The sequence below is a fragment of the Xyrauchen texanus genome, chromosome 36, assembly GCF_025860055.1.
Source record: "Xyrauchen texanus isolate HMW12.3.18 chromosome 36, RBS_HiC_50CHRs, whole genome shotgun sequence".
Classification (NCBI taxonomy): Eukaryota; Metazoa; Chordata; class Actinopteri; order Cypriniformes; family Catostomidae; genus Xyrauchen; species Xyrauchen texanus.
In genome coordinates this window covers 36,144,230-36,169,511 of record NC_068311.1, presented here as the reverse complement: position 1 = coordinate 36,169,511, position 25,282 = coordinate 36,144,230, and the positions used below count along the sequence as shown (strand labels likewise).

Here is a 25,282-nt window from a genome sequence, read left to right as displayed (position 1 = left end):
CATGTTCAAATAACAGTGAAGAAATACAGCAGCTTGCCCGGATCTCTCCCACACCTGGCTCACCATTTGTGGGTGAAGTCTTCTCCGTACAGTTAATGCTGTGTTTATTATGCCCGGGACATGTGTCTTGTGAAATGAATAAGCGTGAACAATCAGTTTCTGTACTAGGGATGTGGAGTCGAGTCAAGCATATACTTTCTGAAACTGTATTTATGCCAATTTAAGCCATAGGAAGTGGGGAGAAACATTTTGTATCAAATTGATACTGGAGCAGTGTACTTTTGACATCACAATCAGATGATAAAAACATTGGGGGCTTAAGCAAGTTTTAATCTCATAATGATAGGAACTAATGAAATCATCGGCTTGTCTTTAACTGTATGTATGTGTAATAATAATAATAACAATGACAGTTATTATTATACATATTGTTTTGCTATATATGTGTGCATGTAGAAGTATTTAGTTGGTATAAAGTGTTTCTGTAGGTTATGAATGTGTGTGTGTGTGTGTGTTTGTTTGTGTTAGAGTGTTACAACTGAAAATCAACAGATCAAATACCACCGATATTATCTATACAGAAGCACCATATTAGGTTTCATTTAAACTCACATAGATTCTATCCAGCTCATCATTATTTACAAAAATTCAAAAAATTATTTAATACAAATTGTCGTTTTTGTAATGTTTATCATGAAACTTTATTAAATTTATTTTGGCATTGCAATTATTCAGTTGCACTGTGGCAACATGTGCAGAAATGTATTATTGAGAATATTCCATATTCAAGAACATTCTATATTCTATAATGTACTAGTTGGCTTTACTGACTGTCCAAAAGAAGATGAACAGTTATATATTCATTTAGTTCATCTTTTCTTAATTATATCCCAATTTCACATTCATAAATCTAAATGTATCAGCGTAAAACCCAACTTTATGGTTTTGTTAAGTGCAATCAAGATGTACATTGACAATATTAGAGACTCTTTCAATAAGAAATAACTTTACAAAAAAAGTTATTTAAGTTTTCTTAAGGCACTTTTATTTATAGATTTCATGTTTACTGATAGTGGCACCTGGTGGCCAAGGTTGATACTGCATGCTAATTGTTAGCTAGCAAGCTAAATACTAAATTCTCATACGTTGCCTCTTGACGAAAAAAAAAAAAGCATTTTTAGAGAATTATTATTATTTTAGATAGAAAAAATATGTGTAGGACATATGCTCAGGTAGGCTAAGACACCTAAAAAAAAAAAAAAAAAAACCTTGTGAATTTCTTTCACAGTGCAGTTCAGGGCTTCTGTGCGTTTTGTTTTGACAAAGATAAATTAAAAAGTTGTCTTCACCTAAATATATTTTACCATTCAAATACCCTGACAGAATCAATCAATGTACTCTAGTTCAAGGGGGTGCATAAATTGGGTGTTAATTTTTTGTAATTATTATTATTAATTTCAAAATTATCAGAAGTTAACTCTAATTGTAATATTAATCGTATTTTAAAATATTACAAAATCAGTATAGTAGCTGTTCAAAAAAGCACGTTCTCATTAACGTTTTAAAAGTTTGTTATTTGCGCAACTGAAGTGATGTAATCACAACAGAACCTGAGCCTGGCGGCATTGATAGAAAGGCTTGAACTACCCCACTCCCACAATCCCAGTCAGAAGAGCGTGGTACTTTCCCATGCTCCACCCCCAAAGCAGACAGGACTGATACCCGTGAAATACACGCACCAAAACAAGTGCAACTCTTTTGATTCGCTACAATAATATATTATTAGGCATATTCGCGTATATTTCCATGTAATATCCGTGACACGAAAATTATAATGAAAAGTGTTTCAATCCAGTATAATTAATATAAGGAAATAGGTTAATAGTCCAGCAGATCTTCTGAAAGCCGCGCCGATAAGCGAACTTCTGTTCGCAGCGTCATTGTGTTTTGTGTTTTGTGAAATGGATCTGTTGTAATGAAAGCAAACGGAGTTGCAGAGCCGGTTCTTTAGCGCAGGTTGTGTGAGCTTTTGGTTTCGATTCTGGATGGGTACAGTTTTTTGAGTGGATCTCTCTCACATTAGCAATTTTAGTTTCCGTGTCAAGAAAATATAAAAGGAAGCACTTTAACCGTGTTTACGGGTGTCCCTGACCGACTCCGCTGATCATCGTTTTACCGGTCTCTTTCCTGCGTCTCTGCGCGATGGAGCCGCCCGTGTTGTGCGCGCTTCTTATGACCGTGATCGCACTGCGTCAGGCCGAATGTCTCGTGCGAACTTATTATATAGCAATAAAAGAAGAAGCCTGGAACTACGCGCCCAGCCAGCAAAACCTGATTAATAACAGAAGCATTGATCAAGACAAGTGAGTTTGTTTGTTTTAGTAGAAAGAATCTGCTCATAATCGTCAACTGAATTTACATAAATAAACAGAGTTGTACTTCATAATAAGGTTAGATTTGGTAACATTAGTAAATGCATTAGGTATCATGAACTACTTTAACAATGAACAAAATATTTTGATAGTAGCCTACTTATGAGTCTTTTTTTAATGTTAGTTAATACAAATAAAATGGTTAATTTTTAGTTGATGTTAGTTCATAGTGCAGTAACTAATTTTATTAGTCTACAACTATATACTGGTTTTAAAAATGTGTTAGTATATGTTGAAATGAACATTAACCCAGATTAATAAATGCTGTAAAAATATGTTCATTTTTAGTTCATGTTGCTAACTCATTTTAAAGTGTTAGCTACCATAAATAGGACATTGTGTGTATGACCTGCACTTGATTTGTTAAATTATAGCCTTTTCAGTATCCAGTAATTATAAAGGTAGCCCTGTTGTGTGGTGGATCAACATTTAAGCCATGCAATTCATTTGCCCCACCCCCTCTTTTTTTTCTTCTCTAAATCCTTCCCTTGCTCTTCAACAGATATGCATCTGTGTTTCTGTCAAGAGGCCCTACTCGAATAGGGAGTGTTTACAAAAAGGCTGTGTACAGGCAGTACACAGATGACTCTTACTCCACAGAGATCCCTAAACCTGCCTGGCTCGGCTTTCTTGGACCCATTCTACGGGCTGAAGTTAATGATGTCATGATGGTCCATCTAAAGAATTTCGCAAGCCGGCCTTATTCTCTCCACCCACATGGAGTGTTCTATGAGAAGAATTCAGAGGGTAGGAGATACTTTCTCTTTTACTCTTTTTCTTCTCTTATATGCATCTTAATGTCTTCTCTCACATCCATTAACAGAGCAATAAACAAATCCTCACTCTTATCTTCAGCAAAGTGCCATCTCTGCAGTATTTAGCAGATGCTTTTTTAAATTGAAGTACTGGACAACCTTGAAAATAGTCTATTTTTACCAAGAGGAGCTTAAAAAGAGCCTGAATTATACATGATAAATAAATTACTGAAATCATTAAACAATTAAAATGTATTTATTTTTGGAAAATGGCCAAACCCCACTTCCCACTCTCCTGCTCATGAATCATAGAGAATAAATAATTTCTTTGAATATGTAATTGCATACATCTTTGTGTGTGCTGTAAGCTTCTTATTCAGAACTGCTGATAATATAGGTAACAGATAGTAACTGACATCTATGATTTCAGTCAGTTCCTTTCATAAAGCTGTTCTATGACTTAAGATATCATGGAACATAGCACATGGGTCATACGGACTAATTTTTCTGGCCCCAGTTATTCACTTTAAATTGGAAAGCAAAGTGCATTTTAAGGCTGCACAATAGCAGTGTATTCTCGTGGCAATAAGGAGTCTTCATCCAGCCCTAAAAAGTTCCTACACTTAACATACTGTACAGTGTGACCACTGTAGTCTGATTTCCCAACAAATGACTCTTATGAGCCGGTTCATATCAGTGAATCAAAAACAAATGAATCATTCTGAGCTTATACTGATTAACTGAACCGCAAGTCGTTAAATTTCGCCATAACTCTGAATTAACCAAGAATTGTTACTGTGAGAATGTGAAGTTAAAAATGCGATGAGTTGTGTTGTAATAAGTGTTATTTTATATATATATAAAAAAAAAAATATTTGAGATGAAAAATGTGTTTTTTTTATTTACAATGAAGAATATGTTTGATAAATGTCTCATGCATGCATAGTACTAGAAAACATAAATAATTTGCTTGAAAAGTTCTAATGACAGCATTTATGGCATAATGTTGATTACCACAAAAATTTATTTTGACTTGTCTCTCCTTTTCTTGGTTACAGTGAGGCACTTACAATGCAAGTCAATGTGGTCAATCCGTAAACATTAAAATACTGTTTCAATAGTTTAGTCATAAGACATAAACAATATTCATGTGAGGACGATTTTAATATCCATTTCTGTGTAAAGTTCTATACAAAACTTCACTGCCATGATGACCCTAAAACGACCATACAAATTATTTAAACGACTTTACGTGTTAAATAATATGCATGTTTTAACAGAAAAATAAATGTAAGTGCTTTACGTAATAAAATTAAAAGCTCCTTCTGCCTTTAAACCCTCAAAAAAATTGGCCCCATTCACTTCCATTGTAAGTGCCTCAGTGACTACGTTTACATGGACAACAGAAAGTGGCGTATCGGTTTACATGCACTGCGTAAGAGGTGTAATCTGTACTCCTGTATGCATGCGTCTCGATCAGAAAGCAGCTTTCTCCACAGCAACGTAATTTCTCCATGACGCTTGTGTAAATACAAACATGGCATATGAGGAGACTGTTTTGCTTGGCTTTATTTCCATATATTCCAGATTTGTGTTTGTTTCATAACTTTCTATCATAACCTGCAGTGGAATTGCGCTGCAATAGTGGGGTTTCTCTCTTACTTAAAACTCCAGGATTCCCTCAATGTACGACCATATACAGTATATGCGAACGTCAGGGACCTGTAATAAGGTCCAAGGAATGAGGAAGCAGTAGACATTGATTCCAAATCAGGAATGTCACTTTTTATTAACAAACAAACACGTTCGCTTAAAAGCAAAACGGTGAAGCTTCAGGTCAGTAACTCAAAAGTTGAAACACGGCAGCAGCCAACACACATGGAGCTTCTCAGCTGGGCTCTGTCTGTTCACTGCCGCTGTCTCCTCTCCTTAAAATCCCCAATCACTCCTCACTGAAACACAAGACAGGTGTTAAGCACAGGTGGAAATTATTCACCACTCATCTCCCCTGCGTCACTCTCCACCACACAGCGCTCTGCCACGACTCGTCCACAGGACTATCGTGTTAACTTTTTTTGGGCTGTATCCTATGATGTTTGTTACGCACATGTGCATACACCATCAGACTGCCGCTTGTGTTGACATAGCCACATTATGGCACATTCTCGAGGAGAAACATGGATGTGTTAAACCATTTTCTCTTAATCCCTTTTAGTGCTGTAAGCGATTTCAGCAGTTCTATTTCCACGAGACTGAGCCGTTGAATTAGCCATGCACCCTCTTTCCAAAACCTGCACTCTAAGGATAAATAATTAGCTTTCCTGAGACAGACATCTTGCAGAAACAGTTGTTTAAAAGAACAGCAGCAAAATAGCTCCCTCAACAGACAACTGTGATGAACAACATGGCTTAAAGATGGCAGTAAGCCTCAATAATTCGCTGCAACTACAATATTATGAGAATGTGCAAAATTATTGACATGTCGAAAGTGCCATTTTCTGTGGACCACGGACATATTTATTTGCTGTTTACAGAGTCTAGAGCTGCCACAGAGACCGGTGAGATATCTCAGAACACTTATTTCATTCATATTTTTCAGGGAGTAGGACATTCTTTGCATACGCTTACAGCACTTTTAAGCGACGGAAGGAATTTGGCGTTCTCGTTTACATGACATTTCAGAATGCCACTTTCTGCAGAAACCCTGGAATAATCCGCTTTCTTAAGTGCATGTAAACATGGTCACTGTAACCCAGATTTTCGTTTTTTTTTTTTTTTAAGAAAAAAAGGAGGGAAGAGTTAAAGTTATTTTTTTGTGGCAATCAACATTATGCAACAAATGCTTTTTATTGAGCTTAACTTGGATTTTAACTCAAAATATGTCTCTATTATTGTTTAGTTAGTATCAAAGCAAGGACGTTTAACAGTCAAGATCACTGCATGACTATGTGACACTATTTTCAGTGGACTTTAATCTGCTGTTTGGTGTTTATACAGTAACTAGATTTATAGAGTTAATCTGAGCAGTCACTGAGCAGTTCAAAGGGCAACACACAGCAAAAATCTGAAACAATTACGAATGCTTTTAAAAATGCTACCTTGCACCGAATTTGATTATAATATGTGCAGTTGTTAAACAAAATATTACCCGCCATAGGTCTATACCTGTGTTCATTATGCAAGTAGGTTTAAACTGGACTTCACTGATGAATTGATTAAATCACATTATGGCAATCACATGCATTTTTAAAGGGGCCACTTACAATGTTAGTCAAAGTTTCTTGTGCTGAAACAGTTTTGTTTTTCTTGACTATTTTCACCCTCTCTCTGACATTTTGCAACTGTACCTTAAAGGCCTAAAATGCTAATCTTGTATATGAATCTTGTTTTATATTTGGCTAAGCTCTTTGAATGTAAACAGAGTAATAATTATTTCGTGTTGTGGGTTTACTGTTAGGTCCGATACAGTTGGCATTGCCCCATCCTTCAATAACAACCTCATTGCAAAGCATGCTTTACATTATGACATGTTCACAGTTCCTACTGAAATGTACCACACAAGGTTGGACTTAAATGATCAGAGACCTTGGTAAATGTAAACTTCATCCACTCATTTCTAACGTTGAGGTCCTTAAGAAGGCCCAACCGCAGGTGCTAGCCCGCGGCCAGTAACAGCACCAGTTTGGTTGCCATCCCCCACATCTTATTAACACCCGCCACATGCGTGTAAAAATCAGCAGCTGCGGTTAACTCTGTCACTCTTACTAGCCAATTTTACAGGTGATGATTTCAGAGTTTTTCCTGTATTGAAAATTCTGTGAATGCTGGGCTTCTATGAGCCGTTGCCGAAGTAAATTTAATTTCATCTCGCACTTAGCACTTTATAACTTTAAGCAGTTAATATGCCTCTCATAACTTGCATGTTCATCTGTGTGGGGTGAAACACATCAGTGTGCTCCAGAGATAAGATTGCCAGAGCTCTGGGAATGCGAAGAGCGAAACTTGTGTGATTCGGTCAGGCTTCACTCGATATCGCGGTGGCCGGCAGAGACCAAAACATTTGTATATCCCATTTGATTTCTACCTGTATATTAGAGAACATTCTAATATACAGTAAAGCTCTATATGGAGGAAGTTAAACCTTTCAAACTGCTAGACAGCCCCTACATTATAAACAGCACTGACAAAGTTAAGAGGAAACAAATACACATCATCAGTTTTTTAAAATACACAAAATCTAAATTAAATATATTTTTTTACTGCAGTAACACTAACTTGTATAGATTAATTTGTAATCTATTAGAGTGAACGTATTAGACTTTATTTTTAATTACAACTGTGAAAGTTGTATTTAAAAGTTTCGAAATGTATTTGGGCTATTTGGTTTTGGTTTTTATAGAAAATACTATAGTTCTTTTTTTTTTTTTTTAGAAAGGTCTATCAACATTAATAACCACAGTAATATGGAGCCATCCATGGTCTCACCTGTGGTAATGACCTTTTCATTACATATGCCACAGTTAAACATTTCTACAGCAATGTAAACGTTCATATAGGCAAGTACAATTCAGAATTATGGGGTTAAATCTTCCATGAATTATGTTCTATCCTACTCCTGTTCTAACTGGCCATATTTGCATTCAGATATTCTAAAGGTGACTTAAATCATTAGGCTTGTGTCCTGCTAACTAATATCACTCTGGTTTAAATAAAATGTCCAAACTAATGCATGCAGTTACAGTCTCCCAACTATTGATCCCTACTAAACCTGACTGGATCCAGAAGGAAAGCGGAATGAGGCCTTGTGATCAGGAAATAACAGACACACAGAACAAGACACCTAAACAGGGATACAACCACAATGAACTGGCACAGGACAGAGAACACAAGGAGATTAAATTACAAACAAACAAGTAGGGTAATGAGGAAAGGCAGGTGTAACAGATAAACTTGTCTATGCTGTCTTAAGTAAAACTCTGCCATATCGTTGCCTCCTGCCATCTCGTTGCGCTTGTTATTGACAAGGCAACAAGATGGCACAGTTTTACTTAAGACATCATAGACACGAGTGCACATGGCAAATGAAGAACCAACAAAGCCATGTGCACTCACACAACACTAGTGTCAGGATCCAGCCACAAAACTATATACACAATCAACGGAAGTGGCAGGATCTTGACACTAGAAATACAAGACAGGCACAAACACAGAAACAGGTGTCAGGATCAACAAAAACTCAACTAGAGCGTCAGGCACTACCCCCTCTCCACGGGATGACTTCCATGTGTCCCAACCTGAACAAAGAGAAACAAAACTGAATAGAGGCAGGAAATAAGAAACAAAAACACACAGAACAGATGGGGAGGACAGCCGAAACATTCCAGGATGGGGCTGGAGGCACAGACCAGGGCAGAGCTAGAGACCAGGGCGGGGCAAGCCAGAGGAGGGCCGTCAGGGCAGGATAGCAGGAGTCAGACCAGGGGGGCACAGACAGAACCAGCCAAGGGGGGAGGGTGGGCGAAACAATGATGAGGCTTCAGAAAGGGGGCAGGGTCCAGCGACCTGGCAGGAGGCTCCAGAAAGGGGGTGGAGTCCGGTGTCCTGTGACAAGGCTCCAGAAAGGGGGCAGAGTCTAGCAGACTATGAGGAGGCCAGAGGACAGGTATGAGATCAGGCACGGTGGCGGAGGGACAGAGGTCAGGCAGGGCAGCGGCTGCCGGGGACAGGACTGGGTCAGGCTCTGCGGCGGGGTCCAGCAGCCACGAAGGAGGCCTGAAGTCAGGGATGAGTATAGTTAGGGTGGCGGCCAGTGGCCTTGTGCAGTTGTTATACTCTTAATTAGTTAATGATATCAACATACAGTGACTAAAGGTTTATAACTTCACATCATCCACCTACTCCTTAGACTCTGTCAATATAGACTGTCAAAAAACATGAAAGTATCAGCAATATAAAGCCACGTGACTTTTTTTATTTTGACTTATATAATACGTTAAACATCATATTACATCAATCTGTTTTAGGAGCATTGTATCCAGATGGCACCTCTGGACATGATAAGAGTGACGATGCAGTACCTCCAAATGAGACCTACACATACAAATGGACGGTCAAAGAAGAGTATGCTCCCACTAAAGGAGATGCTAGCTGTCTCACTTGGATTTACCATTCACATGGAGACGCACCGAAAGATATTGCATCAGGACTTATAGGAGCTCTGCTCACCTGCAAGAAAGGTAAACACACACATTACCTTGAATTAACTTTTCATGCATAGAATATTTCATAGCAGTAATAAGCACAGACACGCAACTTTACTAATTTCACTCGGTTTCTAATGATCTCTTTTCTCACCTTCTCTCTCTCAGGCAGTTTGGACAATTCCGGTGTTAAGCGCTCTGATGTGGATGAAGATTACATTCTGATGTTTAGTGTGGTGGATGAGAACTTGAGCTGGTATTTGGAGGAGAATGTTGAAAGATTTTGCTCTGACTCAACTGCAACAAAAATACTAATTGAAGATGTGGATGAGGACTTCAGAGAGTCTAACCTTATGCACTGTAAGTCTTATGATGTCTCCAGGTTAAACTTTTACCTTCTCACCCTCTATCACCCCTCAGACAGTGGGATTGTTTTGTATTGATTTGGTAATCTTTCATATCAAGGTGTTACAGTGAAGAATGTGTATTTTTAAATACACCAGAAATGGTTTTATTTTTGAAGTGGTTGACCTATTATGTATTTGAAATTTATTACACATCACTGACCACACATTTGTTGGAAAGAACCCTTTTGCATCTATTCCCCTTTACAACAACAGCATTCTGAAAATTTTGCTTTTGGTTTTCTTTTCTATATCAATCGTTCACTTCAGTCAATGGCAAAATGTAAAAAAAGTAAAAATCTGGTCTATATTGAGGCACTTACAATGGAAGTGAATAGGGCCAATCGTCCACATACTCAATGTTTCAAAGGTATAGCCACAAGACTTAAACAATGTTAGTGTGATAAAATCATTTACTTACCTCTTCTGTGTAAAGTTAGAGTTTTTGTTGCCATGACAACATGATGCCATAAACCTAAGATGACCGTAAAAATGACAATTTAAACAACTTTACTGCTCATATAATGCACTAAATGAAACAGAAGAATTAATGCAAGTGCTTTTATAAAATTAGAAGCTTCACATTTCTGCCTTTAAACCCTTCATAAATTGGCCCCATTCACTTCCATTGTAAGTGCCTCACTGTAACCCAGATTTTTGCTTATTTTAAAGAAATGGAGGGACGTGTTGAAATAACTTTTGTGATAATCAACATTATGCCACAAATGCTGTCGATTGAGCTTAACTTGTACTGAACCCGAAATATTCCTTTAATAGTTTTAATGTGAATGTTAGAGTAAAATGATTGTATTTGAAACTCAACTTGTACAACTTAAGTTTTCTCATATCCTTTAGCAATCCTTAACCACTCTTGTTCCTCCTGATCTTCCCCATCAGCAATAAATGGCTATGTTTATGGTAATTTGCCCGCACCGAAAGTGTGTGTGGGGCGTACTGTGTCTTGGCATCTCTTCGGCATTGGCAATGAGGTGGACATTCATTCTGCCTACTTCCATGGGCACACCGTCCTTGATCGTGGGCACCGCAGAGATGTTCTCAGTTTGTTTCCTGCCTCATTTGTCACCGCGACAATGACCCCAAGGACGAAAGGAAAATGGTTGTTAAGTTGCCAAGTCAACGATCATGTACGAGGTAGTAACTGTTCCTATAACTGTCTCAATGTTTTTGTCTGGAAAGAGTTGCTCTGTTTCGTTTTGATGCTTGTAATTGACATTATAATTGATGCTTGTAATTAACAGTGTTCATTTTTTACTAGCACCTGTTTTATTTTTCTTGCAATGTATTTCATTATGTCTACACCTTTTAGCTGTTTAAAGGGAATCAGCTGGTATCACTGTCTGATATTGGGTCACAGTAAATGTGTTTAGAATTTTTAAGCTCCTCTTAGTTCCTATATTACATTAACCTTTTCTGAATCTCTCTATCTCTGCTATTATCTGTTTTTGTGAGCAGCAGGTATGCAGGGTTTCTATGAGGTCTCTGGATGTGGGTCGACAGCCTCTCCGACAGAAGTCCCTGGCACTGAGAGACATTTCTACATTGCTGCTGAGGAGGTGGAATGGGACTATGCCCCTTCCAAGATGAACTACATGCAAAATACATCACTTACTGAACCACACAGGTAAAAACTAAGAATTGGAAACACTTGATTTTGTTATTTACACATATATAAGCATGACACATACGCAGTACAATGAATAGACTCAATCCCAATTTATACAGTCTATACAGAGTTGGGGTAACCTGCGCCCATTCTAACAGATCTGCTATTTAAAAAATTATAATTCTGTTGTCATTAACTCAACCTTATATCATTCCAACTTACTTCCGTGGAACACAAAAGGAGATGTAAAAAGCCTCAGTGAACATTCAGTTTCAGTTTCACTGTAGGAAAAAATAAAGATGGGCGTTTCACCAGGCTGTCTATAAACAAACTGTCAATTACTCACTACACTTTCAGTGTTCTGCCAAAATAAAAGATCCAGGTAAAGTAAATACGTCATACAATATATATTATATATGATATAATATACACTGATGAGCCAAAACATTATGACCACTTACATGTTATGGGAATAACGTTGAGCATCTCCTAACAAGGCCACATGTCAAGGTCTGGGTAGATCAGATGGTAAGTGAACAATCGTAGTCAACGTGTTGAATGCAGGAGAAATGTGCAGGAGTAAAGACCTGAGCGACTTTGACAAGGACCAAATTGTAATGGCCAGACGACTGGGTCATAGCATCTCTGAAATGGCAAGGCTTGTGGGGTGCTCCCAGTCAGCAGTGGTGAGTACCTACCGACAGTGGTCCGAGGAGGGACAAACCACAAACCGGCTACAGGGTGTTGGGCCTCCAAGGCTCATTGATGTGCGAGGGCAACGAAGGCTATCCTGTCTGATCCGAACCGACAGGTCTACCGTGGCACAAGTCAAAGAAAATTTGAATGATGGTTAAGGGAGGAATGTGTCACAACACACAATGCATATAGGGTATTTGGCTGCATAGCCATAGTCCATTCAGTGTACCCATGATAACCCCTGTCCACCATCGAAAGCACCTACAATGGGAAAGCTAGCATCGTAACTGGACCTTGGAGCAGTGGAAGAAGGTCGCCTGGTCCGATGAGTCACATTTTCTTTTACATCACGTGGACGGCCGTGTATGTGTCTGCCGTTTACCTAGGGAAGTAATGGCATCAGGATGCACTTTGGGAAGATTACTAGCTGGTGGATGGGGTGTGATGTTTTGGGCAATGTTCTGCTGGAAAACCCTGGGTCTGGCCATTCATGTTGATGTCAATTTGACACATGCCTCCTACCTTAATATATTGGTATTCCTTGATGGAAGTGGCATCTTTCAGCAGGATAATGAGCCCTATCCACATTGCACACATTGTTCGGGAATGGTTTGAGGAACATGATGAAGAGTTCAAGGTGTTGCCCTGGCCTCCAAATTCCCCAGATCTCAATCCGATTGAGCATCTATGGGATGTGCTGGACCAACAAGTCCCATCCAAGGCAGCTCTCCCTCGCAACTTGAAGGATCTGCTGCTAATGTTTTTTGTGCCATATTACACAGGACACCTTCAGGGTTCTTGTTGAGTCGATGCCTCGGTGGGTTGGCGCTGTTTTTGCAGCATGCATAGGAAGAACATCATATTAGGCAGGTGGTCATAATGGTTTGGCTCATCCATGTATTATTGTACAAAACAAATATAATCCTCACAATATAACAATAATAATAAGAAGAATTGAGTATTATATTGTATTATATTATAATACAATTCAACTGGGCTCCAGAAAGTAATGCAATGGTGCTGTATTTTTAGTTTTTTATTATTGTGTTGCGTTCTGAATTAAAATTATTACATTTAGTTCTCCCTTGTGTTCATTTAGTGAAAAACACGCTTTTATTATCTATTATGCTACTTGGTACAATGGCTGTTTGGTTGAAATTACACATCCTCTGATTTACATTTGAAAAATATATAAAACATTTAACAATTAATTTGATATAATTTGATAACATGATGTCATAGAATTAAAGCTTCTGAGTTAATGTCTTTCTCTCCCTGCAGTGATTCTGAAGTGTTTTTCACTCGTGATGGTGGTAAGCTGGGTGGAAAATACTTAAAGGCCAGATACATTTCATACACTGATGGAACATTTACCACCAAGAGTCACATTGTGGGCTCAGATGTGCATCTTGGCATTCTGGGTAAAATCCTTTTACTTCAAGTTGCTTTAAGTCAACCATTGACAATACACAGTCGTCTCTCCCTCATGTCAAATTACCTAAAAACATGAAATTAAAAAGCAACATGAATGGTTTTCAAGAACAAGATGCTCATGATATTTGTACAGGAATCATCATCAGGTTTTGCACAAACTTGTTTAGTTCATGCCAGCTCAAGTTCATGCTGTCATTAAACTAAAAAGGGGACATACCATAAACTTGAAATTTTTCACTTGAATTGTTATGCTGATAATAAAATATTTATTATTAATAATAATGCAAAATAGAAGCATTTTCACAAGCAAACCCAGACTTTTGAACCCCACTCTTGGATCTTATACATTTTTGACACTGCTATGTCTTTGAGAAATTTTATGAATAAAATGATAAGTCCTCAATCACTTCTTACTCTCCTAGGTCCTGTCATCAGAGCAGAGACTGGTGACATTGTCATTGTCACGTTCTTTAATAAGGCTAAGCATTTCTACAGCATTCAACCACATGGTTTGCAATATGAGAAAGCCTATGAAGGAGCTATGTATCAGGATGGTAAGTCATTTACACCTACTGGTATACATCCAAACACACAAATAGACTTACATATGAATATCCTTTAGTGATTTAGATCTGAGAAATGAAAACAAAAATGTATATATGATACTTTTCAGTTCATTAGTATTCTAATCATTGCAAATTAAGTTTGGATAAATCTGGCTCTACACTAGCTGATTTTTCCAATGATTTTCAAGTGTTAGCTTCATTAACATAATCACCGGCCAAGCAGAGGAAGACAGAGCGCACATTAGCACCTCTCAGCGGGAAGTGTTAATCACTTGACCGTCGGGACTCACTGCTGAGTTATGGCTTCAAGCACTGAAAAAACACTCAGATGAAAAGACAAGATGACAAGCTGATCGGAAATTTTTTTTATCACACTGCTGCATGACATCACAAATGCTGATTAAAATCCATAGTGATTCTGTCATTCTGCAGAAATAATGCAAAAGCAACTATATGACGGATATAAAAAACCTTTACGGACATTTTACAGTTTTTGTGCATTTTAAAATATAACCTTGTGAAAGCCAACCGAACCATGAAGAAAATGCAACATTGTAATTATTTTAGCCCCTGTTTTAGAACAATCAAGCAAGCTACAGGTCTGAAAACACCACAAATAGCTCTATTGCAAGTGCAATTCTACTAATGTTGTTATTTTGGCAGCTCCCTGTGACAGGGATCAGAGATAGATTGTTGCGGTGAGTCGTCGTGTGTGTCACCCTTCTGCCGTTTTTTAATCAGCAATGTCATACCTCTGACTGAAGAGATCGAGATGAGTGTGACACCCTCAGCCAAAACAAGTTGTTTTGAGTCTGCTCGTGTAGAGCCAGCACAAGTGGACAGAGTTTAAGATTATAATTTCTCATGTAGTAACATTTACTTGTCTCCTCCACAGGTACCCAGAAAGCTGGAGCCTCTGTGGCTCCAGGTGAAAAATTTACCTATCGTTGGAGAGTAACAGAAGGTCCCTCCGACAGTGACCCTCCCTGTATTTCATACTTGTATTATTCTGCTGTTGATCCTGTTCGTGACACTAACTCCGGTCTAATTGGGCCCATACAAGTGTGCAAGAAAGGTGTTCTTGATCGGAGTGGGCATCAGGTAAAAACTCAGACAACATATGAAATGCATTCCTTTGGACAAGAGAAGATGAGTAAAAATATTTTTTTATGTGATTTCTTTCCATGCTACGTATCTGAAGCGTGCGGACAAAATTCAGCATGAGTTTTTTCTTCTATTCTCTGTGATGGATGAAAATGAAAGCTGGTATCTAGAAGAAAACATTGAAAAGTTTGGCAGCAGTGAATCAAATACATCTGATGAAGAGTTTCAGGAGAGCAATAAGATGCACGGTATACATATAGTATGTGTGTGGGAATATATAGGTTTGTTGTTTGACTGTGTTGTGATTCATCTAAGCATGTATTTATTCCTTCTCAGCGGTGAATGGCTACATGTATGGAAACCTTTTGGGTCTGGATTTGTGTAATGGGGAACATGTTGTGTGGCACACACTTGGCTTGGGCACAGAGGTGGATATCCATGGGATCTATTTCCAAGGCAACACGTTTCAACGGGATGGGATGAACCGTGACACTCTGAATCTCTTCCCGCATACCACAGTGACTGTTAACATGACTCCCGACAATAATGGTAGGTCACAGCGCTATTAGGTCAGGGGTCTGTAGGTCAATGCTTATCCAGCACTTTTTAATCAAGTTAGGGTAGATGTTATGCTATGCGTTGGTGCGTAACTTTTATCAATGTTACCAGTGTTGAATCCCATTTTCTGTCAAAATCCTAACCATATATGTCCAATAAAATAGCATGTCCTACTGTTGGCAACTAACCAGTTTGTCTGGATAGTACATTCACCATAATCGTAGTGTCTTTTGGTTTGATGCCTCAAATAATAATAACAAATGTACAAAAAAGAACCATAATGGTAACCCCCAAAACTCCAACATCGCATAAACTCTTCTAAATCTTAATCTTCTAAATATAACAAAATATGAATCTCTGACAAGTAGCCGCCTTTATATACATCTTGCACAGAAACACAAAAAATAACACTTAATTTGAACATTTACTCTTCCTGTCGAGTCCCATGCAAAGCATGCTGGAAAATGGAAATTAGCATCACTTCATTAACAAATTGAATAAAACTCAAATTAAGGTAAACCTTTATAGTTTCGAATGATGTCTTACACTTATCTGTATGACCAAAAATGACGGAGTATTTCTTTCTGCTGTTATCAGGGTAAAATTCAGGTGATCACGCCGGCACCTCCGGTTACCACAGAGGATTGACTATGTTATGTTATCAATATAAAAAAAACAACTGAAACAGGAGCAATTCAAATATTGCATTTTGGGGGCATTTCCGACCCTGCACGACGCTATTTTGAGCCAACACCTGATTAGCTTTCTTGTTGTTAAACTTAATGGAGGGCTGCTGCCTAAGTTCTGTTGACTCAATGGAGATTTTTTTTATAGTGGTTTAATTTCACAGCAGTGGCAAACAATGTCATAGTTTAGCGCAAACATTATACTTACACAAAAGCACCCTTTCTTCCAGCCAACAAATCTCCTTTTTGGGGATTCGACTCGACTCCGTGAGCATGAGAGAACGCATTTAGACAATTCATCTGTGTCTGTCTCAGTTCAAACTGGGGATATAATTTCTATTTAAGGAATTTCAGAGAATGCTGGGTTTTATGATGGAAACATTAGCAGTTATTCTTTTAGGACTTTGATCAATTAGACCTCTCTAGTGCTGGCTCAAACATCATCTTCCATGGCACGCTTGGTGCCTAGGGCGCATACGCGTGCGTCACTGTTACTAGCCGCTGTCTGGCTGTTCTAGGACCATGGACAGGTCCAACCATTTGTCAGTTGGGTATTATGCTGGTCAGGTTTTCAGGCAAAAAGTGGTGACCATAGATGCGTCCAACACAGGCTAGGGCGCACTGTGTGACGGACGGCCGGCTTTAATCGACCGGCAACTGGCGGCAAGCGGGCCGGATACGGCCCTCTGTATCGTTGAATACGGCCCATCGGACTAGACTGAGGATTGATTTTATTTCTTTGAAAAAGGGAATATGTAAAGCTTGCATTCAGTTTATGATGTTATTACAACTATTGACCAGAAGAGGTCGCTTGTTCTTAGCAGACCTGCTGATCACTCTAGGATTCTAGCATGCAACATCTTACACTTGCTCATCATTTATAAGGTAAATTGAGCTAAATTTGACCTCAGCTTGTCAGCAACATAGCGCATGCTATTGTTAATGTACACGGGTGCAGCCCATGTCTTTTGTTTGCCTGGATACGAAATCTGTCATTAAATATTTCAATTTGATTCGCAAATACACGTGATACAAGTGATCAAAGAGGCGCACAGTATGAGAGATACACACACCAGAGCTGCTCTCCTCACAGATGTAAAGGGTAAATAAAATACAAAGGTAAATGGCATCAAAAGTTTTTACGAAATCCGTGACAGTGCGGGAATCACCAAAGACATCTAATGTTGTTTCGCTTGTGCTTGTGAAAAACGAAAAAGCCGATACTGGTTTATACAAATACTATTGTTCATTGTTAGTTCATGATAACTAATGTAGTTAACTATTGTTTACAAAAGGAACTTTATTGTAAAGTGTTACCAAAATAAACTTTATTCCCTTTTACCTCAGGTATTTTTGAGCTGAGTTGTCATACAAGTGATCACTACACTGCAGGTATGCGCCAACATTACACGGTCAAGTCCTGTTTGGCAAAGACTCCCGCACCGGAACATTTCACCTCTAATGTACGCTACTACATAGCAGCAGAGGAAGTTGAATGGAATTATGCCCCAGACCGTAAATGGGAATTGGAGAAACACAACACTACACTGGAGGATAGGTATACACAAACACTTACTCGCACTAGAGATCAACTTTGAGTGTCATTCATGTATAGACTATCTGTTCTTTTTCATCTTACATTATTCAGCCCTGGAAGTATTTACCTCAATCAATCACATGATAGGATTGGTGCTAAGTATAAGAAGGTGGTGTTCCGTGAATACACAGATGGGACATTCACCGAAAAGAAACCCAGGCGTGTAGAGGAAGAGCATTTAGGAATAATGGGTATGGCACATCTGACTTGAAAGTGTGAACTGTAAACTGTCAACTTTTTTTTCCAAAATAGAAACACTCTGAAATTGAAATTTGATGTTATATGCCACTGAGACTTTCTCTCTGAAATAATTTTGAAACCTGTTTTTTATAAATCATATATATATATATATATACATGGCAATATAATTATTAAACAGATGATTCGCCAATGCAATGCTGGTCTCTTTGTTTCAGCTATTTATCTCTGTAATTCTATGAATCTCATTTTGTTCGCAGGTCCCATCCTTAGAGCTGAGGTTGGTGAGAAGATTCAGGTTGTGTTTAAAAATAATGCCAGCAGACCATATTCTGTACATGCCCATGGAGTAAAGACCAATGAAGCCAATCAGATTCATGTTCAACCAGGTTTGTGCATTTAAACAGTCTTACAGTGTGGAGGGAAGTGAATAGCATTGTTTTGCTTTCTTTATGTATATCTTTCTACAGTATATATATGTTTGTGTGTGTTATAGGTCATGTGCTGACATACAACTGGACCATTCCAGAACGATCAGGTCCAGGTCCCAATGATCCAAATTGTATAACATTTGCCTACTACTCATCTGTCAGCTTTGTTAAGGTACAATACATAAACTTCTCTCCCAATGAAGGTGTTTAGTATCAGGGACTAAAATCAGAAACGGTATTTGTTTGTTCCGGCGTTCCGCAGCCTCATGTTCAAACGCTAACCGGTTAGAATAAAATAAGAGCGGTTAAGAGTGTTCTTTTTCAAATGAAAGTACTCTGCGCTAAGGGTGGGTGACATACCGGTTGTTTCCAGATCTGACAAGAGAAACCAGTGACATGGTCTGGAAATTAAGGGCCTTTACTCACTCAACATAAACACAATTATGTGATTAATTGTTTTCCCGTGTGGGGGAATTTTCAGCATAGAAATCTTCTAAAATCAATTGATAGTCTAAATCTCTCTCCCCTGGATTTTGTTTTTAAACCCACAGAGAGCACATGGACAGACCATGTTCTTCTGGAGCTAATAAAGTCCTAAATCAACCTTATACTGATTTATTATCCAGCATTGAGGTAAAACAGATGGAAGCACACGCTCTTTAGCTGTAATAAGCCATATGACATCGAAAATTGTCACAAAGTAAGGCCTAAATAAATAAAAATTATTATGGATAAATAAACTTTAATTACAGGTCTGCTTCTCAGTCAAAATACAGCAACATCAAAAACAATAATTCAGTGAAGAAATGGAAACAACTGATGAATGTACTGTTCACCTCTGATATTTTTTACCTGTATCTAAAGTAGATTAACTGTGTATTTGTAACGGTTACCCTGTCCTGGAGTTAACCTTGCTGTTGTGCGGCTCCCCGTTCACGCCTGCCCCGGTCTGCGAGCCAGAGCCTACGCCTGCCCCGGCCAGCGAGCCTGAAGTCACGCCGACCAGGAACAGCGTTCCAGCGTCGCCAGTCGCCTTCCATGAGCCAGCGTGGCCCACTTCGTCTGCCCGGAGGAGGGAGAGAAGACGGGCTTCTGCCTCCCGGCCCGCGCCTGCCCCGGTCTGCGAGCTAGAGCCCACGCATGTCACGGTGAGCGAGCTAGAGCCCACGCATGTCACTGTGAGCGAGCCTGAGTCCTCGTCAGCCACGGTGAGCGAACCTGAGCCCTCGACCGTCCCCGAGCCAGCGCCAGTAGCCTTAGACGTCAGTGAGCCAGAGCCGATAGCCTCAAACGTCAGTGAGCCAGCGCCTGTATCCTCGACCGTCCCTGAGCCAGCGCCTGTAGCCTCGACCGTCCCTGAGCCAGCGCCTGTAGCCTCGACCGTCCCTGAGCCAGCGCCTGTAGCCTCGACCATCCCTGAGCCAGCGTCTGTAGCCTCGACCGTCCCTGAGCCAGCGCCTGTAGCCTCGACCGTCCCTGAGCCAGCGCCTGAAGCCTCGACCGTCCAAGAGCTAGCGCCAGTAGCCGTGACCGTCCAAGAGCCAGCGCCAGTGGCCGTGACCGTCCAAGAGCCAGCGCCAGTAGCCAGGACCGTCCCAGAGCCAGCGCCAGTGGTCGAGCCCGTCCTAGAGCCAGCGCCTCCAAAGTCTCTCGAGTCTTCCAGGGCTCCTCCTCCCGAGCTTTCCAGAGCTCCGCCTTCCGAGTTTCCCGAGCTTTCCAGAGCTCCACCTTCTGAGTTTCCCGAGCTTTCCAGAGCTCCGCCTTCCGAGTTTCCCGAGCTTTCCAGAGCTCTGCCTTCCGAGCTTTCCAGAGTTCCGCCTTCCGGGCTTTCCAGAGCCCCGCCTTCCGAGCTTCCTGAGCTTTCCAGAGCTCCGCCTTCCGGGCTTTCCAGAGCCCCGCCTTCCGAGCTCCTTGAGCCTTCCAGAGCTCCGCCTCCCGAGCTTTCCAGAGCTCCGCCTCCCGAGCTTTCCAGAGCTCCACCTCCCGAGCTTTCCAGAGCTCCGCCTTCCAAGCTTTCCAGAGCTCCGCCTTCCGGGCTTTCCAGAGCCCCGCCTTCCGAGCTTCCTGAGCCTTCCAGAGCTCCGCCTCCCGAGCTTTCCAGAGCTCCGCCCTCCGAGCTTCCCAGAGCTCCGCCTCTGGAGCCTTCCAGGGCTCCGCCCCTCAAGCCTCTCGAGCCTACCAGGGCTCCGCCCCTCAAGCCTCTCGAGCCTTCCAGGGCTTCGCCCCTCAAGCCTTCCAGGGCTCCGCCCCACAAGCCTCTCGAGCCTTCCAGGGCTCTGCCACTCAAGCCTCTCGAGCCTCCCAGGGCTCCACCCCTCAAGTCTCTCGAACCATCCACGGCTCTGCCTTCCGAGCCTCCTCCAGAGCCTCCTACGGCTCTGCCTTCCGAGCCTCCTCCCGAGCCTCCTGCGGCTCTGCCTCCCGAGCCTCCTGCGGCTCCGCCTCCCGAGCCTCCTGCGGCTCCGCCTCCTGAGCCTTCCTCGGCTCCGTCCCCTGAGCCTTCCTCGGGGACGGAGCCGAGGAAGGCTAGAACTGCCTACGGCGCCACCGCCCTCGGCTCCACCTCCTGAGCCATCCTCGGCTCCACCTCCTAGGCCTTCCTCTGCTCCGTCTCCTGAGCCTTCCTCAGCTCCGTCTCCTGAGCCTCCTACGGCTGAGCCTCCAGAGCCCCCCTCAGCTCCGCCTCCTGAGCCTCCAGAGCCCCCCTCAGCTCCGTCTCCAGAGCCCCTCTCAGCTCCGCCTCCGGGACCTGTCCCTGTCCTGAGGCTGCCTCCCAGGCCTCCTAGACCTGTCCCTGTCCCGTGGCCACCTCCCAGGTTCCCTGAACCGGCCTTTGCCTTGTGGCCAGCTCGGGCCACTCAAACCTGTCCCCTTAGTGTGGCCTTCTCCCAGGGCCCCTGACCCGGTCCCAGTACTGTGGCCTCTTCCCAGGCCCCTTGACCCAGTCCCTGTCCAGTGGCCTCCTCCCAGGCCCCCTGACCCGGTCCCTGTCCTCGCCAAGTGGCCAGCTCCCGGGCCATCTAAACCGGCCTCTGTCCTGTGGCCACCTCCCAGGTGCCCTGAACCGGCCCCTGCTCTGCGGCCATCTCTCAGTCCACCTCAACCCGCCCCTACCCGGTGGAAGCTCCCCAGGCCACCCGACCTGGTTCCCAGCACACACCCCCAGAGACTGCTTATCTGCCCTCTCAGCCCTCCTTGGTCTGTCTCCGTGTCCCTCATGCCCCCCGTGGACTGCCTGTCTGCCCCTCGTTGCTCCCTGGACTGCCTGTCTGCCCCTCGTTGCCCCCCGGACTGCCTGTCTGCCCCTCGTTGCCCCCCGGACTGTCTGTCTGCCCTTTGTGCCCCCAGTCATTGGTCATTTGTTCTTCCCGTTTTTGTTTTTGTTGATCGTCTGGTATCCGATCCTTGAGGGGGGGGCTATGTAACGGTTACCCTGTCTTGTCTCACTGTTGCCCTTTGTTTGTAATTTTGTCACTTTTGTTATTCCTTAGTTTTCAATAGTCTTCCTGTCAGCCCTCGTGTTCACTGTTCATTGTTTTCACCTGCCCTCGTTAAGTTTGCCATTTGCTTCCCTCGTTAGCTTGTTTGGTGTTCTGTTTGTTCATTGGCCCCTTAGTTCTATGTTCATGTATATATATCCTGGTTTTTGGTTTAGTCCCTGTCTTTCGTTGATTGTTTGTGAACGTGGTTGTATGTAGGTGATGTTCGTTCCCATGCCTGTGTTCCCAGTTCCAGTGTTTTCGTGTTTTGTTTTCATTTTTGCCCATCGTGGTAGTTTTGTTTGTTCATCTCTGTTTGTTTCCATTCGTTTAAATAAAGTTAACTGCACTTGGATCCTCAACCTTTGTCAGCCTCAGTCCTCAATCGTTACAGTATTAGGGATTCAAATTAGAAGCCTAATTTGCGTGCTTTCCAATTCACTCATTTAGCCTTCGGTTTAACAGTTTGGCCTAGTAGCATTGAGAGAACACAAGAGGGTGATATAAAATATACTGAAGCCAGATCACAGGTAGGAAAAGCACCGGTATCACACAAGGGATGAGCTGATGCGGTGCACCAGTAAGAATGAACAAAGTGACGTTAATGAGTTTGCAGGTTAGTGTATGAAACTGGTGTAACTTCGCAAACTGAACGATTAGAAATAGCAACGTTTATTATGCAATTTCTCTGTATGTATCTTGAATAGGTCGTTCATTCACGCTATCAAACTACAAAATGACATACTTGTAACTGAAAATACATTGTGTAGGCTCTATGAAAGATACATATAAACAATATATCATCCAGCGATGGCTAGAGTAAATAATCTATGTCCTTTGATAATGATTTAGGTCGAATTTAATGGAAAACTATGTGAGTTGCACTCCGTGTCACTGCAGAATTATGATGCTGAGTGCTGGTGTGTGGGTACCTTTGTAAAAAATTATTGTTACGAATTTTAGAACGCACCATGTCATCTGCCAGACATGTCCGACCCCCTTTAATTTCGCCTGTTGCTCACACTTTACCAAAGTTGTGTTGAGAAATGTGTTTGAAAAGACAAAAACTATTGTATGTAGAGCAGCCCTATTTATATCTGAAAGACATCCAGATATATTTCAATAATCATTTGGAAAATCTTCAGATTATCAATTATCGATCCCAAGCCTGTCGTGCATGTATATGTGGTAATTATACAGTATATAGTTATTGTCAAATGCCTTCAGCGTGTCACGAAAGGCTACATCCACATTGTGCAATTAGCCAAAGAAAAGTGATGCAGCAGTTCCTTCAGGATCAAAGCACATGCTTATGTTCTACTAAATGAGAGAAGCTATTAATGGTTACCAGCATCTAAACATAATGATTTCACTCTGGAATATTTCCCGTTCCTGTTTTTGGTCAGGTTCTGCAGAAGAAAAAAAAAACCCTTCCTTAAACTGTTTTTAGTTCCTGTTTTGCATACAAGAAACACATGTACTAAGTGGATGTTTTTCAGGACTTGATGAGCGGTTTGGTGGGTCCATTGATAGTGTGCCGTAAAAACACCCTGAATGCCGACAGACGCAGAAAAGACGTTGCTAAAGAGTTTGCCCTCCTTTTCATGGTGTTTGATGAAAATGAATCCCACTACCTAAATGAAAACATAAGAACTTACCTCGATAGAGACCCATCCGAATATGATATAGATAATGAGGACTTTATGGAGAGCAATAAAATGCACGGTAAGTGTGTGTTATTGTGTATGAGAAATGCAAAGTACCTACGATTCGAAACATTTTTAGGACTCAAAATTCTCTCTTTCTCAGGTATTAATGGAAAGCTGTATGCTAATCTGCATGGATTAAATATGACAGAGAATGACAAGACTGAATGGTACCTTTTAGGAATGGGAAGTGAGGTGGACATGCACACTGTGCACTTCCATGCTCAGAGCTTCATTTACAAAGTAGATACACAAACACATTTACACATATTGTAAAACCCCAAAAGATACGCTTTGGAGTGTATATATATCTCTGAAACACTTTTATCTGTGTCTTTCAGACAGATCAACCCCATCGTGCAGATGTATTTGACCTATTCCCAGGGACTTTTCAGACCATTGAGCTGATTGCAGGAAGTCCTGGGCAGTGGCTGCTGCACTGTCATGTGACTGACCACATCCATGCGGGAATGGAGACGCTTTTCACAGTTCATCCTAAAGGTGGGGTGGAAGAAAAAAGGCCCAGTTTGGACTTAAAAGATAACAATTTTGGTATGATGCCACTTGGTTCTGACTAACTAACATTTATGGTGAAAGGAAATAGTGTTGTTTTCCTATTAAGTCCTTTTTGAGAATAAGGAATCTCTGAAATCTGCCATTACATATCACTTTTCTTTGGTAAATAACTGTTTAGAGAGGATGGATGAATACAATGAATGAATGTCAAAGTCAATTTTCATATTATATTCTTAGTTTTTTTTCTTGTTTACTCTCCTGTCAACAGGGTCCATTGGCGATAATGATCGGAATACAGGCAATAGTGGTAGAGAAACATTTGTATTCATCTTCTTATAAAATCTTTGATGTGAAAGTATAATGAGAAAACTGATCAAGAATTTTATCCTGTTTCTTTCCAGCCTTCAGTCATTTTACAAGCCTGTCCACTGCCATGCTGTGTTTCTTTGGATTGGTCCTACTGAGCCTTGTAACACATTAGAAGAGATCAAAGTGTCCAAAAGCCAATCAGAATCTAAATGTATTGTTACAACACTGACGCTTTCCACTTATGTACCTCATGTAGCATTCTCATTGCACTGCTGTTGATTTCTCATGTTTTGAAAAAACAACACATAGTATGGATACAATTTTTTCATATGTCATAAATTGGAGGCATTGACAGTTTATAGTTAAAGGCATAGTTCACCCAAAAATGAACATTATCTCATCATTTACTCACCCTTATTCCATCCCAGATGTGTATGACTCTCTTTCTTAAGCAGAACACAAATTATTTATGATTGACAGAAGACTTTTAGAAGCATTTCTCAGCTCTTTGTATGGAAAGAATATAGTATCAAAATTATGAAAAATGTTCTATCCATTTAATAAATGTCACACATATAACTTGCCAT

At 41.0% G+C, this 25,282-nt stretch overlaps 1 protein-coding gene across 2 annotated transcripts; it reads left to right on the top strand.

Moving 5' to 3' along the window:
- The first annotated feature begins 1,719 nt into the window (after positions 1 to 1,719).
- Positions 1,720 to 25,282, top strand: hephl1a (hephaestin-like 1a). 2 transcript variants are annotated; one of them, XM_052106739.1, is made up of 20 exons: positions 1,720 to 2,363; positions 2,935 to 3,179; positions 9,211 to 9,423; positions 9,556 to 9,747; positions 10,689 to 10,943; positions 11,265 to 11,433; positions 13,393 to 13,532; positions 13,968 to 14,099; positions 15,007 to 15,212; positions 15,313 to 15,463; positions 15,552 to 15,764; positions 17,807 to 18,017; positions 18,108 to 18,247; positions 18,515 to 18,643; positions 18,751 to 18,857; positions 23,664 to 23,889; positions 23,974 to 24,113; positions 24,212 to 24,371; positions 24,655 to 24,693; positions 24,788 to 25,282. In XM_052106739.1, exons 1-20 carry the CDS (start codon positions 2,203 to 2,205, stop codon positions 24,865 to 24,867), a joined length of 3,309 nt encoding a protein of 1,102 aa, XP_051962699.1. In that variant the 5' UTR covers positions 1,720 to 2,202; the 3' UTR covers positions 24,868 to 25,282. The 2 variants fall into 2 exon arrangements, with proteins under 2 accessions (XP_051962699.1, XP_051962698.1); XM_052106738.1 differs by having other exon boundaries at positions 24,212 to 24,422.

Coding starts and splice junctions, on each gene's coding strand:
- hephl1a (XM_052106738.1), top strand. CDS start 2,203: ATGGAGCCGCCCGTGTTGTGCGCGCTTCTTATGACCGTGATCGCACTG. Junction 15,464..15,551: donor GGAGAGCAATAAGATGCACG/GTATACATATAG, acceptor ATTCCTTCTCAG/CGGTGAATGGCTACATGTAT. Junction 23,890..23,973: donor GGAGAGCAATAAAATGCACG/GTAAGTGTGTGT, acceptor TCTCTTTCTCAG/GTATTAATGGAAAGCTGTAT.